At 43.6% G+C, this 15,000-nt stretch overlaps 3 protein-coding genes across 4 annotated transcripts in view; 1 reads left to right on the top strand and 2 right to left on the bottom strand.

Annotated features, from left to right (window-relative positions):
- Nucleotides 1–2,197, bottom strand: part of si:ch1073-398f15.1 (cardiomyopathy-associated protein 5) — a 2,504-nt gene extending 307 nt beyond the window's left edge. Inside the window, exons 1-2 of the mRNA XM_059541959.1 lie at nt 1,881–2,197; nt 1–1,692 (exon numbers count right to left, since the gene is read on the bottom strand). The exon at nt 1–1,692 is cut by the window's left edge and continues 307 nt beyond it. Coding sequence (XP_059397942.1) covers nt 1–1,692; nt 1,881–2,005 — 1,817 coding nt within the window. The 5' untranslated portion in view covers nt 2,006–2,197. The remainder of the gene's footprint in view (nt 1,693–1,880) is intronic.
- Nucleotides 2,198–3,880: 1,683 nt separating this feature from the next.
- On the top strand, nt 3,881–10,319 carry LOC132130658 (homer protein homolog 1). 2 transcript variants are annotated; one of them, XM_059542431.1, is made up of 9 exons: nt 3,881–3,959; nt 6,390–6,546; nt 7,137–7,268; nt 7,350–7,442; nt 8,702–8,835; nt 8,917–9,076; nt 9,154–9,264; nt 9,342–9,422; nt 10,099–10,319. In XM_059542431.1, the coding sequence occupies exons 1-9, from the start codon at nt 3,955–3,957 to the stop codon at nt 10,291–10,293; spliced, it is 1,068 nt and encodes a 355-aa protein (XP_059398414.1). In that variant the 5' UTR covers nt 3,881–3,954; the 3' UTR covers nt 10,294–10,319. The 2 variants fall into 2 exon arrangements, with proteins under 2 accessions (XP_059398414.1, XP_059398413.1); XM_059542430.1 differs by having other exon boundaries at nt 8,702–9,076.
- Nucleotides 10,320–13,187: 2,868 nt separating this feature from the next.
- jmy (junction mediating and regulatory protein, p53 cofactor) overlaps nt 13,188–15,000 on the bottom strand; it is a 15,385-nt gene continuing 13,572 nt past the window's right edge. Inside the window, exons 9-10 of the mRNA XM_059542425.1 lie at nt 13,802–14,285; nt 13,188–13,722 (exon numbers count right to left, since the gene is read on the bottom strand). Coding sequence (XP_059398408.1) covers nt 13,409–13,722; nt 13,802–14,285 — 798 coding nt within the window. The 3' untranslated portion in view covers nt 13,188–13,408. The remainder of the gene's footprint in view (nt 13,723–13,801; nt 14,286–15,000) is intronic.

The following is a 15,000-nucleotide window of genomic DNA, read 5'->3' on the forward strand; positions in this document are numbered from 1 at the left end:
TCGCTTACTGACTTTGGTTTTTGTTTTAGCTCATTTGTGTGTGTTGAAGTTGGTTTTCCCGCAGCTCTGACAACCATCTGCAAGTTTTCCTCCCACGCTGGACAATCCTCGCTTAATTCAACTGGTAAGAACTCATCTGAAAAGTCTGTGTCGTCAGCCAACGGTAGATGATCGCTCCCCTGTTGTTCTGTCTTATTCTTTGGCGCTTCGTCTTTGAAAGTGACCCGAGGCGTCCTGGCGGCTTCGATCTTTTCCTCTTCCTCCAGCTGCCGGAAGTCGTCAGGTTCACAGGGCGATGAAGACGCACTGTTCCTAAAGAAATCGGTGATCTCTTCCTGCTCTTCTGCCTGAGTGTCCACTTCTTCTTCTTTGTGGTGTATCTCGTATCCGGCGAGTCTGAAAGGGTCATGCTGTTCTTCAGGACGTATCTCAGGAACAACTTCTCCCAGAGTCTCCACCCTGAGCACAAACTTCTCCAGATATCCTCTGTCCTCGGAGTCAGACGCTTGACTGTGGAAGGATTTCTCAGAGGTCACGCTCTCGACGTCATCGTCCTGCTTCCTTCTGGTTCCGACGGCGTCTGCGTACAGGTCCGAGTAGAGAAACGCCAAGGCTTTGGGCTCCTCCAGCAGGTTGGGATCAATGATTTTCGGAGGACCTTCAGGAAGGTATATGGGAGTGAGGACCGACTCCTCGCTTCCAAACAAGACGCTTCCACTTTCCTTCAGAGAGGATTTGGAAAACTCTCTTTCCTTTTCACTAACACTCGCAGCAGAAGGTGGCTCACTCCCTCCGCCGTAAAACACATCGTCCAAGTGTTCGCCAGAAATGTCAAGCATACTCACAGCTGAGGAGACTCCAGAAAGTCTTGTTTCTACTTCAGGACCAACTGCTTTATCATCTTCTTCTGTGAACTTGTCCTCTGTTTCCTGCTGGGCTTCTTCTACTGGTGATGCTCCGGATGGAGCTTGATGGTCAAGGAGCGTGAACTTCTCAAAGTAGTCTTCAGCTGTCTGTCCTCTTCGGGACACTTGAATGGGCAGAAACGGGATCTGGACACTGGGCTCTGGTATCACTGAAACGCTCTTCTCCGTCTCTACAGTATCAGTATAGATGTCCAGCTCAGGTTCATCCAGGATCTCTGGGGATTTCACAGCAGGTGTCTCCTCGAGGTAATACAAGTTATCTTCCAGACCTTTGCTCTCCTCTTCATCCACGGTGAAGACTCTCGGTGGAGCGATGATGTTTAGTATCTCAGATCCTTCAGAGACGAGACTGAACAAACGCTGGTGCTTTTCTCTCTGATCAGCTGTTTTGTACTCCTCTGTTCCTTCTTCTGGTGTCACATTGGGCCGGGACACTTCCACCATGGCCGGTCTCTCCGCTTCAGCGAGGATCTCATGACTGACCTGATGGAGCATCTTTGGTTTCTCAGACTTGGGCTTCCTCTTCCTTCTGCTCATCAGTTCTTCGTCCATAATGAAGAGGATCCTGCCGGCCGCTCCGGAGCCGCAGCTGCTGTATCCGGGTTCATTGAGCTCGGAAGCCCAAGGTGTGGAGCAGCGGCTGGAAGCGGTTTCCCAAACGATCCCGCTGTCCTCGCTCTGGACCGTCACCATGGAGAAGGACGGATCCATCATCAGGCAGTGGAGCTTCGGCTTGACCGCTCCGTCCTGGACCACCTCTCTCAAGCTGCAGGGTAGTGAACATTGATTCATCATTCAAGCATTTCATTAATAACAAAAAGTCACGCTAACAGTTGTAATAGTCATGCATTCGCAGGCTTGTGCAAGCAGGAATACCAGTGAAGATTATAAATGAACAGCCGAGGTTTGACATGGCTGATATCCTCTAATCTGATGTGTGTCTGAGCTTCTCACCTGTTGCTCAGATCCTCCACTTCATCGTTCAGCTGTTCTTCAGCAAGCGAGTCTTCCAGCAGTGCTGTCATCTGGCTCTCTGGATCCATTATTTCCATTGTTTCCATTTTTGTTGCAGGTTGCATTAATCAGAGGTGCTTTACAGGCGAACGGGTCGCTCTGTTCGTGTCAGTTCAGCTGTGGGAGCTTTCTCTTGCTCAGCATTATCTGTAAATAGCTTGACGTGGCGCCTGTTTTCTGCGAGAGCTGCAGAATGCAGTGAGGCATGGTGTATCTACTCGCAGGTGCCAGTCATCCTCAAAAGGTGAAATTTTAATTGTGCTAAACCCTAAGGCTGTCCAGAGTTTAACTTTGTGGTCCTGGTGTCACATTGTGAAAGCAGGGATTGGGTTTTTTGCTTCGCCCCGCCAAACCTAAAAATACTTCACAGATACGTGAGCTTCTCCGAGGTCCTGCAGGTCATGTGGAGTTGAAGGAAAACAGACTAGATGTTGAGTTATGGGCTGCATTAAACTACACAAGTCAAACATTCACCCAGAGACCAATCAGAATGAAACATGTCAAAATCTGATGCATCTGTGGCGTCACTCCAAGATCTGGTTGCTTCTGAAATTCAGTTTTTGGGTGTTGTGTTGCAGCAGTAAATAGGTTTAACATTCTATTGCTGTTTATATATTTCATCATTTTCCCAGTAAGAGATTCTCACGTGACCCTTTTTAGGTTTCCCATAGTTACAGAAGGTGCAAAAATGTAAGAAAAATAATTTTACAATTGCAAACTTTCGATTTATTTTCTAGTTATTCTCTGTTTTAAAATATTTAGAGAGGTCCTGGGTTTAAATCCCGGATGAGCCCCACTTTGTTCCGACCTTCCCTCTAATGAATTTAAGAAGGAAAGATTATGTAACATAAACAAAAGGACTGTTTAATGTTTTATTAATCCACTCAAGACAACACAAACTGAATCAAACGATGTATTGTAATAATAAAGAGGACTATAAAAAGAGCTCTATATAAATTGGTGAAAATGTGTGAGACAGGTAGAAATGGGTCACAAGATTTTTCACACAAGTTAATTTTGTTCTTCAAAATCATTTATTTTTACAAACCGTGCTACTGATTTTTATGAGGAGAGGGTAAAAGAAAACCTGTTGAAAGTCTGAAACTGTAGTCTACATCTGTGATCTGGAGAAAAGCACCTGCTGATGTCTGTCACTGCAGTTATGAGTAACTCAAGATCAGGACGAAATCAGAACCTGAGAGAGAGAGTGTTTGAGAGCATGTGAGAGTTTGTGTGTGGTAAAGTGTGCTCTATTTGTGCTCTAACCAGCTAATTGCATGAAGTATTATTCGGCCTAATTACTATTCACGTAAGCCGCGTTCCAAATGATACACTGTGTACTTGTGCACTATGTACTCAACCCTGTAGTGTATGTATGAATTATATAAGGTTATTCTGTCATTCATAATCGGAGTCTGATAGCCCCTCCCCCTTCATGACGTCATTGTGTGCATGAAGTGTCCAACATTCCACACTCCGTTTTTTCGGACATTAAAGTGCATCATCCACTCGCTCTGTTTATACTACATAACGTCACGGAATAGTGCATAAGCGAGCGATATGAATTCAAGTTCACGTTAATTGTGAGAACAGTGCAGTCAGATTGTTTCTCTTCATCATTGAGCTGACGGATGACGATGGCGCAGTGTCCGCTGGATGGCGCCTCGGAAGAGCCCCGGTGTGATCGCAGTCTTTAGCTGCTCGTCTGGGATCAAGCAGCCGGAAGTGACGGGACACGTGTACTGTCCGTGATGTCAGAGTTCGGAGAGTGACGCGACTGCGTGATGACAGACAGCAGGAGCGCGAGACAGATGCGAGAGGAAATCAATCATCTGGCCGCTGCAGGAGGAGGATGCTGAGGATCCGATGATCCTCTCTCAGTATCTGGAGCATCACTCGTCTTCTTCTTCATCTTCTTCATCCTCTTCATCATGAACAGCAGCGTCGCGTCGGACTGAATCGCTCTCAGCAGCATCAACACGAGCGCATTAGCGGAGATCTGTGAGCCAGCAAAATGGGGTATGTTACCATGATCTTACTGCTTTTACTCCAGCTGCTGCTTCATTTGATGCTGATGGTTTGGTGGATTGTCCTGTTGATGTTTTTCATGCTGTTGAGACACCGCTCCTGGAGGTGATTGTGCTGTTATCAGCTGAAATGAGAATATTGCAGTAATACAGTGAGTTCAGCGGTTCATGAGCCTTCACAGAAGATTATTGACTCTAAACTGTACTGCCAGTGCAGATTTTTGATTTGCATGGATGAGATCAGTCACATGCAGCAGGGATGTGTTGTGTGTGTGTGTGTGTGTGTGTGTGTGTGTGTCTCTTCTCAAAGCGGGGCAGGGGTCCAGAGCCAGGACCAAAAATAGCTGCTGTATCTGAAGTGTGCTTCTCTGAAACCATTGAGCTGTACACCAGCTGTCTGATGATACTGTGCTGCTGCTTGCTGATTGGCTGAGGCCGAGATGATGTCATCACTCCGTATGACGTCACTGTCAAGTTATTGCAAGTGTTTCTGTACGATTCTCTTAAGTCGAGCTGATCTGTACACACGAACAGCCAAACACCTCACCGAGAGTAGATGTGCGATTCACAAGCGTTAATATTTCAATAATTTCATGACACTGACATCCAGTTACTCTACACGATAATCTTCTGAAAACGCGATCACCCTCAGGTCATCTGAGATCAGGATGAGTTTGTTTCTTCATCAGGTTTGTAGAAATGTAGCACTGCATCAGTGTCTCATCAATGGGTGCTCTGCAGTGAATGGGTGCCGTCAGAATGAGAGTCTGATAAAAACATCACAATAATCCACAGCACTCCAGTCCATCAGTGAACATCTGGAGAAGACACAAGATGAAACTCTTTTAACTCAAACACATATAATGTCTATACTCCATAATAACACTTCCTCCAGTGAAAGAGTGTTCTGTTCTGAATCAGGAGAGAAATCTGCACAGATCAAGCAGCGTTTAAACAGCTCTAAACAAATCTGTGAGAGACAACAGGAGAGGAAGTGTTATTATGGATTGTATTTGAGTTAAAAGTGCCAGGAAGAAACGATCACTGCTGTTCATCAGCCAATCAAACACATTGATCAGAGACTGATAATCTCAGAATCAGCAAATATGATCAAATATGAGCCTGACAAGGAGCCCAGGAACCATATCGGCGGCCTGCATCTGATGAATCCGTTCACAGACATTACTCTGAAAATACACTGAATTAATCTTAATCATAGTAAAGAATGAAAGTGTGTGTGATGTCATGTTTAGTGCGGTGTGTTTGTGCAGTGATTATGTCATGCCCAGTGTGAGCAGATGGACCGCTTCACCCTTGGCCTGTGTGTGTGTGTGTGTGTGTTCATTAACACAATCTGTGTGTGTGTGAGAGAGAGAGAGAGAGAGAGAGAGAGAGAACTGCTGATGTCAAAGCCTCATCAACCAGTTTGACTTTATCTGTGTGTGTGATTGTGAACAGTGACACACACACACACACACACACACACACACGTGTTTGAACAATGGTTCGGTGTCTTGTAGTCAAATTTATTATCAGTCGTGTGTGTGATTAGAGCTGATTTCCTACTGTGGTTTAACGTTCTACTTTACCTTTTGTTTTGATGACTGGGTTTTTCTGTCAGGTCTGTGTTTGAGTGACTTCTGCTGCTCTCCGTCTGAATACACTACTGTTTAACCCGAAATATAACAGCTCACAGTCGCATTAACTCTCAGTTTCACTGTGTTCATCTGAGAGAGAGTTCATCATCACACCAGCTGTTAGTGTGGACAGAGATGCATCCAGAAATCATCATTCACTGACTCTCTCTCAGAGGAGGATGCTGTTTAGAGAAGTTTCTCCGGGGTTTGTAGGTCAGCGGTGGTGTTTGAGACGACTACGTGATGATTTTTGGAGGAGTTAAGTGTTTAAAGGAAGCTCAGGTGCCGTCTCTCATCTGATCCACACAGATCCGCTTCTGTTCTCGCTGAGAATGTGATTAATTACCGGCTCCAGAGACACACACACTCAGATCCAGTGATGAAGCTGTGAAGAGCTCGCATCAGCAGCTGTGTGAGCGTGACCTCTGACCTCTGACCTCTGTGATTAACAGTGAGCGTTGTCTGGTGATGGATCTGAAGCAGGAGGGAGTCAGATAAGATGTTCTGAACACAGAGGAACAGGGAAGCGGGCTTTGCTTTGCATGCTGGGATTTCCGTGCGTCTGGCAGATGAACTGATAGCGAACCGCGGCTCTTATCTAGCGCAGATTAACTCTAGTCCTGGACTAAAGCGAAGCGTTAATAGTTACTCTGCCCGGAAAATCCTATATAATCCAGCACAAGTCCTAATCTGAGCGCGGATTGGTGCAGATGTGCTCAGCTGATCTGATGGGGGATTGTGCCTTCCCATCATGCACTGCAGCAGTGTGTCTGTGTTTCCTGCAGAGAGCAGCCCATCTTCAGCAGCAGAGCGCACGTCTTCCAGATCGACCCCAGCACCAAGAAGAACTGGGTTCCCACCAGCAAACACGCCGTGACCGTGTCCTACTTCTACGACAGCACACGCACCGTCTACCGCATCATCAGCCTGGACGGGTCAAAGGTCAGAGGTCCCCGCTTGGTCCTCATGAGACCATTTTAACCTACTGTTTCAACGATTAACACCTGTTTGATAACATTAAAGTGACCATTGTGTCATCATTTCCTCTTCCTCCCGTCGTTCCAGACCTGTGTGAGTTTCTGAATATAGAAGATATATAAAACAGAAGTTTGGAAGGACGTGAGGAAGAGGAAATGATGAGAGGATATTCGTTTTCAGGTTTAATGCATTAGTTAACAAGAACTAATGTTACTAATGTCCACAGTCTTCATAAATTCACTGAATGTTGGCTGCACTACAAAAATAAGAATCCCCTCAGTATTTTTCCCAGCGCAAATATCTAAACGTTCTTACATGTAGAGACATTTACCAAAGATGTAAAAGGATCATAAGTCTCGTTTTCTGACAAATTGATCAAAAGTTGAAAACAAGAACAAATATCTGTTAATAAGGAGTGAAGCTGGTTTTGCTTTGAATCAATCGTGTTTTTCTGAGCCAGTTGGCAGGAATTTGTTCTTGTTTTAATTTTGGTGAATCTATTTGTGTCTCCTTGCATTGATTCCTGGTTTGTGAGCGATGTTGTGTTTCGGCAGGCCATCATCAACAGCACCATCACCCCCAACATGACCTTCACCAAAACCTCACACAAGTTCGGTCAGTGGGCGGACAGTCGGGCCAACACCGTGTACGGCCTGGGCTTCTCCTCCGAGGCACATCTGAGCAAAGTGAGTCCGGACCCAGACCCAGCTTCTCTCAGATCACATCCTGGTCTCCTGACACTTCCCTCTTCTTTTATCCCTCTGCAGTTTGCTGACAAGTTTGCAGAGTTCAAAGAAGCGGCGCGGTTAGCCAAAGAGAGATCTCAGGAGAAGATGGAGTTGACCAGCTCACCCTCACAGGTATAAACCACACTAAACCAGCTCAGACCAGTGTGTCAGGACTCATTCTGACATCCTCAATCACTTTGTCTCTCAAGCGCAAATCCGTCTCGTGCTTCCCGCGCTTGAAGGTAAGGAGAAACACACCGTAAGGTCATCCTTAAATATCCTCCAAATCTGACCTGAGACCCAGTTAAACCTCCAAACCGTGTCACATCTGAATCCTTCAGTCCCAACACTCCTCGTTTATTCTCCCCGCTCCGCTCTGATCAGTACTGATGAGTGTTTCTTCATTATTTCTCTCGTGATGTCGCACAGATTCGGACACCAGTGAAGGTAAGAAGCGCTTGCTGTGTTCCTCGCAGTCACCGTGAGTCAGATTAGTGTTCATCTGTGAGTTCATCCTGCCTAAAAACAACACGTTTGTCCAGAAACACTTCATATTTATTGTGAACAAGGAATCCTCTTCATGAGCGTCACACACATTTCCCCTGAGTGCTCACTTGTAATGCAAATAGTTTTAAATTCTTTAAGACAAAAACTTCATTTAATGACATTTTTTGATGAAAAATAATACATAATAAAATGTTCAATGTTCATTTATCAAGCACATTTATAAACAACCAACGCTGACCAAAGTGCTGTACAATATAATAATAACTAGAGAAACACAAATGCTTGCGGTTGCCAGATGTCTTTAAATCCCCCATCAGAGCTTTCTCTTAAAAGGACACAATTTCTTCCCTTTATTTTTCTTTATATTCTCAACATTTTTCATAATGTAGAGAGAGTTTATATTTATGATGATGTAATAAATCAGGAGGTCGCATGAAGCACGTGGGTGAGCTGACAATCTCTTGATTTGTGTTTATCAGTGAAGGTGCCGTTATCTCTCAAATGACAACAGTTCTGATCTGTGATCACGATTATCATTTTGAACAAATTAATTGTGATTATCAGCTTAACTATTCCGCATTGTGGCTGAAATGTGACCATTTTAATTGACTAAAACGGTGGACTAAATATGATAAAAACTAAACATGACATCTGGCACAAGACTAAGACTGAATAAAAACAGAGTCATAAACGACTGTGATTAGATCTGAAGGTGTGTTGGTTCTCTTCCTGAACTGTGTGTGATATTCTGTATCCAGCCGAAGCCAAATGTGTGTGTGTGTGTTTCCTGATCTGTGTGTTTGCTGTGGCTCTGATCAGCTTGAGCTGAGAGTGTGTGTGTGTGTGTGTGTGTGTGTGTGTGTGTGTGTGTGTGTGTGTGGCAGGAATCAGCGACTGGTGATCTTCAGTCTCCTGTGACTCCAGAGAACATCAACGGGACGAACGAGAGAGTGACCCCCGACACACCCTTCAACACCGAGAGCCGCGCCGAGATCAACGCTGTCCCCTTCCCTCACAGGTGCACACACACACACACACACACACTCACTCGACTGGAGTGTTTAGTAGACACTCTTTGCTCTACGGTCTTGTGTTGCAGCTCCTCGTCCATCACTAAACACTGGGAGGCCGAGCTGGCGGCTCTGAAGGGGAACAATGCTAAGCTAACAGCGGCGCTGCTGGAGTCCACGGCTAACGTCAAGCAGTGGAAGCAGCAGCTGGCGGCGTATCAGGACGAGGCCGAGCGACTGCACCGACGGGTCAGACACATCACATCAGCAGATCAGAACAGCTCTGGAATATACTGCAGTTCTACTCGACTCTCTGTGTGTTTCAGGTCACGGAGCTGGAGTGTGTGAGCGGACAAACCGCCGGAGTCAAAACACAGAAAACAGAGCTGAACCAGACCATCGAGGAGCTGGAGGCCGAGCTGAAGGCCAGAGAGGAGGTCAGAGCACCACAGCGAACACCCATCCACTGCTTCACACTCGCACACAGAGCTGAGTCTGAGTCTGTTCCCCACAGGAACTGGAGAATCTGAAACAGGAAGTGGAGAAGGCCAGCCAGCTGCAAACACAGAAAGATTCTCTGGCTCAGAAACTACAGGTGAATCTGCACCTGTCCTCGTCTGATGATCATACAGCATACAGATCATACAACTACTCTTGTATTTACATCACCGGATCACACCAGCAAGAGTGCTGTTTCTCCACGATATGTGCACAGGTGCAAACGTGATATAACATGATATAGGGACATAAACAAGAAGTTAATACAGTGTTTTAGACACAATAACGTCTGTTTTGCTCAATTTCACTAATGGAAATAGTTCCACAGCCACAGCAGATCTGTTGAGCATCAGCACATAGCAGTGATTCGTTCCTGAAGGAATCCATGGTTTTAAATCAACTGAGCAAGCTAGTGATTCAGTGACTCGTTCGTAAGACAGTCATGTGCTTCGTTTCTATATGAATCAGCTGATTCATTCAATCGGTTGAATGAACGACTCACTCATTAATTATAGTTCATATTTAGTAGTATTTGTAAAAAAAAAAAAAAAACATTTATTATTATTATTATTATTTATTTCCAAAGCTACTTTTTGCAGTGGCTATTCAATGCTTTCCTCACTCAACACGATGATGATATTAAATGTTCTTTTGGGAGTAATTTCTCATCTGGCTGATGTGTGATTAATTAGATGAGTTAATCAGCACGTGCTGTAATTAACTAGATGACGCCTGTTAATGGTCTGACATCGGCTGGGTGTTTGCTCCATCAGGAGACGGAGCGGAGGAATGTGGAGCTGGAGTCTCAGCTGCTGGATCTGGAGCAGCGTCTGGAGAACAGTGAGCTGGAGAGCCACAGCTTCAGGAAGAGTCTGCGCTCGCTTCTCCAGCTGCTGGACGGAAAGATCTTTGAGCTGAGCGAGCTGCGAGACAGTCTGGCCAAACTGATGGAGGACGACAGCAGCTAGACACACACACACACACACACACACTCTTACACTGATCTCTCTCCACTGCGCCACTGAAGCAGGTTCTCTGAAGATGCTACTCCTGTGTTTATCATCTGCTACTCTTCCACTGAAATCTGAGCAATAGGAGAGAAATGGACACTATCAGGTATTTTTGGTCTCACACACACTCGAGTCAGCAGGGGGTCTGGAAGCATCTTTCCAAACACGATTTAAACACACACACACACACACACACACACACACACACACACGAGGGGCTTCGGTGCGCTCATGTCACGGGATCGAGGTCGATCAGTTTGTTCTTGGGGTTTTTTGTTTCCACTCTTCATGAAGAGCAGCGGTTTACTTCCTACTGTATGATTTCTGCTTATTTATTGTAAAAAAAAATAATAATAATATTCTATCTATATACTCTAATCACAGTGGCTGCATTAAGTAGTAAGGTTTGTTATCATTTTTCTTGTTTTTTTATAATTTCCGATGTGGAAATGTGTTTTTTTTTAATGTGAGATAAACTGGCAATATTTTTGAACTACTGAAGTATTTAAAAGAGAAACGATGTGTCCAGATTCCAGCCGAGTGTTTCTCTGCCTGACCGGTCGTCTCACACAGATGAAGCGTCTGAAGATCTTCAAGGGCTCGCAGCAGATAGATGTGCTCGTTTTTGACACACTGGACGGCTTTATTATTATTATTATTATTATCATGTTTGATTTATGAGCTGATGTGACACTTTGAGGCTCAGACACCTTTGAATAATAATTGAGAATATTGATTAAACCACACACTCCAACACAATTGTAATTTACTTTATAGTAAAATTAAAGAGGAAAAATGCTCAATGGTGTTGTTTTTGTCTTTATGAATGTTTGAACCCTGAACACACTCTTGTGGAGAAAAACACAGTTCACCCCCAAATCATCAGGAACTGATGCAGTGCATGAAGAAGAAATACATGTCACTGCTGTTCCTGTGTCTGGACATCTTCATGATTCACAATATGTATGTATTTATTTTGAAGTGAAATATGACGTGTTTTCATCACGTGATCTGATGGACGACTGTTATCAGACTCTGATGTTTTCTGGATCCTGACAGTCACGGAGCAGCTTGAACATTCATCTAAACATCTGCTTTTGTGTTCAACAGAATGAAGTCACACAGAACCATGAGGTGAGTAAATGACTGACCAACTATTCCTTACTAGATACTAAATCAGCTTTATGTTCCTATTAGAAATACTGTGTTATTTATGCATCATTTTCCAGTAAAAATACCAAAAAGTTCTTAAATCAGAAGACATTTACTTGAGAAGAAAAATTCTAATTTTCTAAAAAAAAATATATATATATATATAATTTTTTTTTTTTTTTAAATGCTAATAGGATAAGAAATAAATACTATTTTCCCTTTGAATTGTTTGTTATTCTGACCCAGTGGCAGATTTTTTTAATCACTTACATGTTTTCTTAGTGAAGCTTTTTTATCAGAGCCTCAGAGAATCTCATATTTGGTTCTAGAATAATTTCTGCCTATAAATGAATATTCGCTGATTTTGACGTCATCCGCATGTAGGATCCGACACGCCCACTGATGCATGTAGCCCCGCCTCCAGCTGTTGTCATGACGATGCTGGTCAGCTGACGCCACCCAGCGGTCAGACAGTGTCAGTGCAGCTCGATCGAATGAGATGAACACAAAAAGAGCGATTTCTATTGAAACTTTATTTATGTAAGGGGCAAAATGCAAATTCAAATAACTATTAGGAGTACAATGTTTGGAAAAGCAGAGTAAAAACCAAACTGAAGATAAAAAAAAAAATCAGTATACATTTTATGATATTGCTTTACATATTTAAATATTTCGTGGAACTCAATAAATACAGGTGTCCTGTGGGCAAACATGCGATGGATCTGCGCTTTATCATACATCAGAAGTTCTGTTTTCAGTTTCTAATATAATATTGCACACGACTGTAGTGTTTCAGTGGATTGGGTTTGACTGACCACATAATGCATATAACATACAGAACAATTAATATGATTCAGACAAATAATATCAAAAGCTAAATACAGTACACGTGATGAAAACAAGTCAAATTACGCTTCAGACGCGTGCCGCACGGCATCATGGGTAAACGCAGGTCTGCAGGCCTGTCGATGGGTCAGTGCTGGACACACACAGAGTCACAGACACCAACACAATAAAACAAACGTTCATTCAGATCAAACCTGGAGAAAGATCTCACTCATGTTCTCCTGAAGTGTGTGATTAAACATCATGTTGTTATGATTGTCTCCGCGCTCTTCTAGTAACGCTATTACAATGTTTCTTCACTTATCTGCTCTTTAATAATGCTCTCAAAACAGTATTTACTTCTGAAACATCTCCGTTTCTCAGTTCAGAGAATATTAAAGAATAATGTTTGCAGATTGATAAAATGGAATGTTCCTTTAATGTTCAGACATTCCAGAATCATTTTTTTTTAACATTAATAAATTCATAATTAATAAACTTGGATGTTTCGATCATTTAGAAATAACATTGTCATAATATAATTAAAGGAACGTCAGCTAAATTATCTTGGAACATTGTGTGTGTGTGTGTGTGTGTGTGTGTGTGTAGATAAATACTGTAGACACACACAGAAATAGTTTTTATTAATATTTTGAATTAGCTTTTATTTTTAAAATTTCAGTTTCATTTTTAATATTTTTTTATTTTATTTAAAAATTGTAAAAAGTTTAATTTGAGTAATTTTGCTATGTGCTTTTATCCTTTTTATGAAATGTAATTATTTTAATACTATTTAGGTTTAATTTATTTTTATATCGGTTTTGGTTTATTTATTTTCCGGTTTATAATCGTGATGTATTGTTTTCTGTTAGTTATTTTATTGTAATGTTTTGTGTTGTTGGTTAAAGACGTCGGTCAGATCGAGGGTCAGGAGAACATGAATGGAGTCTCCTGCAAACATACGTCAAGACAAAAAGAGGAGAATAAGAGTAAATGAAGGAGTAGTAAGTGTAATAAACTCTCCGAGCAGCCTGTGCTTCAGTGATCTGCTGTGAGGTACACACACACTGATGATGATGAGGCTGGGGGCGGGGCTTCAGCTCTCCCAGTCGGCGCCGGCGGGCGTCTCATCCTCAGACTCAGACTCAGACTCGGGTGAAGCCTCTTTGATGCGGCGCAGGGCCTCGTGGATGCTGCGGGTCAGCGGGTCAGAATCCATCGCAGTCGCTCCTCTGCAGCTGCGTTCCTGTCTGCGCACCTTACGCAGCTGCACTCCCTTACGGATCTGAGCCAGGATGTTGTTGTCCTCGTCCTCGTCCGGATCGGGAGCCAGAACACGCAGCTCGGCCTTCCGCAGGTGGAAGCTCCCGCGCTTCAGACTGGCCAGAACCTCGTCCATCGGGGAGCTCGCTGAGGACACAAGAGCGTTACTCAGCACTCGAGAGACTCTGCAGCTCATGTCTCACTCCTGACCGTGTGTGCGTCTCACCTCTCCTCCACTGACTGGACTCCAGCGACGCCGTCTTCCTCAGCTTCTTCCTGGCGTTGAGCAGCTGACTGCTGTCGAAGAAGCGTGCGGTGAAGGGTCCGAGGGGAGACTCCGGTCTGGCGGTCAGCGGGGGGGCGTCTGGGGGCGTGTCCTCTAGAGAGGGGGGTGGGGGAGGAGGGGGAGGGGGCGGGGGAGGAGGGGGCGGGGACATGGGCGAGGTGGACGAGTCCAGCAGCAGCAGCTCTCTGGAGGGAGGAAGTGATGTGTGTGTGTCAGGGGGCGGGGCTTCGGCCACAGCTCCGCCCATCGGAGGCAGCGACAGGAAGCTCTCTGGCCGGCGGAGCTCGGGGACTCCTGCTAGAGCGTCGTCCGTCTGCACACTGACCGCCTGCGTCTGCGTCTGCTCTGGCCTCGGACCCGCTCTCTTCCTGGAGTACGCCAGACGCAGACGAGTGGACTTCAGGGTCACCTGACCCGGGTAGCGCTGCAGAAACAGACCAACCAGCACACAGCCAGTTCTGCATTCACTAATAATTCAATGTGCTGGAGATGATGTTATCACAGTGTTTTCAACACATCTAAACAATAAGCAGTCGCTGTGTCATTCAGTATTTTTTCCTGTTATTACTCTCTATGGGACCTATGAATATTTTCATACTTCAGACTTTTTTTAATTTTCAGTTCAAGGTTTAGTCATTATTATGTGCATTTGTCATTTTTATTAGTTTTTGTTGTTTATTTCTCTATAATAGATATTTTTATTTTAGTACTTTTAGAAAGTTTTGTAATTTAATTTGAATGAAAATTAGAAATGTCTTGCCAAGCGAAATAAAATAATTCGAAGTATTTCATCAGCATTTTTGTTTCATCTAACAAAAAAAAAAATTTCAAGTAACAAAAATAATTTGTGCTTTATTTTCTTTTTCAATTTTATTTGCATCTTTTATTAGCTGTTATTTCTTATTTCAAATTTTTGTTTAGGCTTTTAAGTCTTTCATTTAATATTGATAATTTAATTTTAGCTTTTATCTCCATTTTAAGTGCTTTTGTCATTTCTTATTGTTTTTTTGTTTAATATTTCTGTTCAGCTTTTTTCATTAATTTTACTCATCATTTTCTTTAGTCATTATTATTCTTTATTGTAGTCATGTCAGTATTTCAGCTCCTTTAATTTTACTTAGTGGCCAAGGTAACATTTC

The sequence above is a fragment of the Carassius carassius genome, chromosome 47 (assembly GCF_963082965.1).
Source record: "Carassius carassius chromosome 47, fCarCar2.1, whole genome shotgun sequence".
NCBI classification, from domain to species: Eukaryota; Metazoa; Chordata; class Actinopteri; order Cypriniformes; family Cyprinidae; genus Carassius; species Carassius carassius.

Coding starts and splice junctions, on each gene's coding strand:
- LOC132130658 (XM_059542430.1), top strand. Junction 6,547..7,136: donor TCAGCCTGGACGGGTCAAAG/GTCAGAGGTCCC, acceptor GTGTTTCGGCAG/GCCATCATCAACAGCACCAT. Junction 9,265..9,341: donor AGCTGAAGGCCAGAGAGGAG/GTCAGAGCACCA, acceptor TGTTCCCCACAG/GAACTGGAGAATCTGAAACA.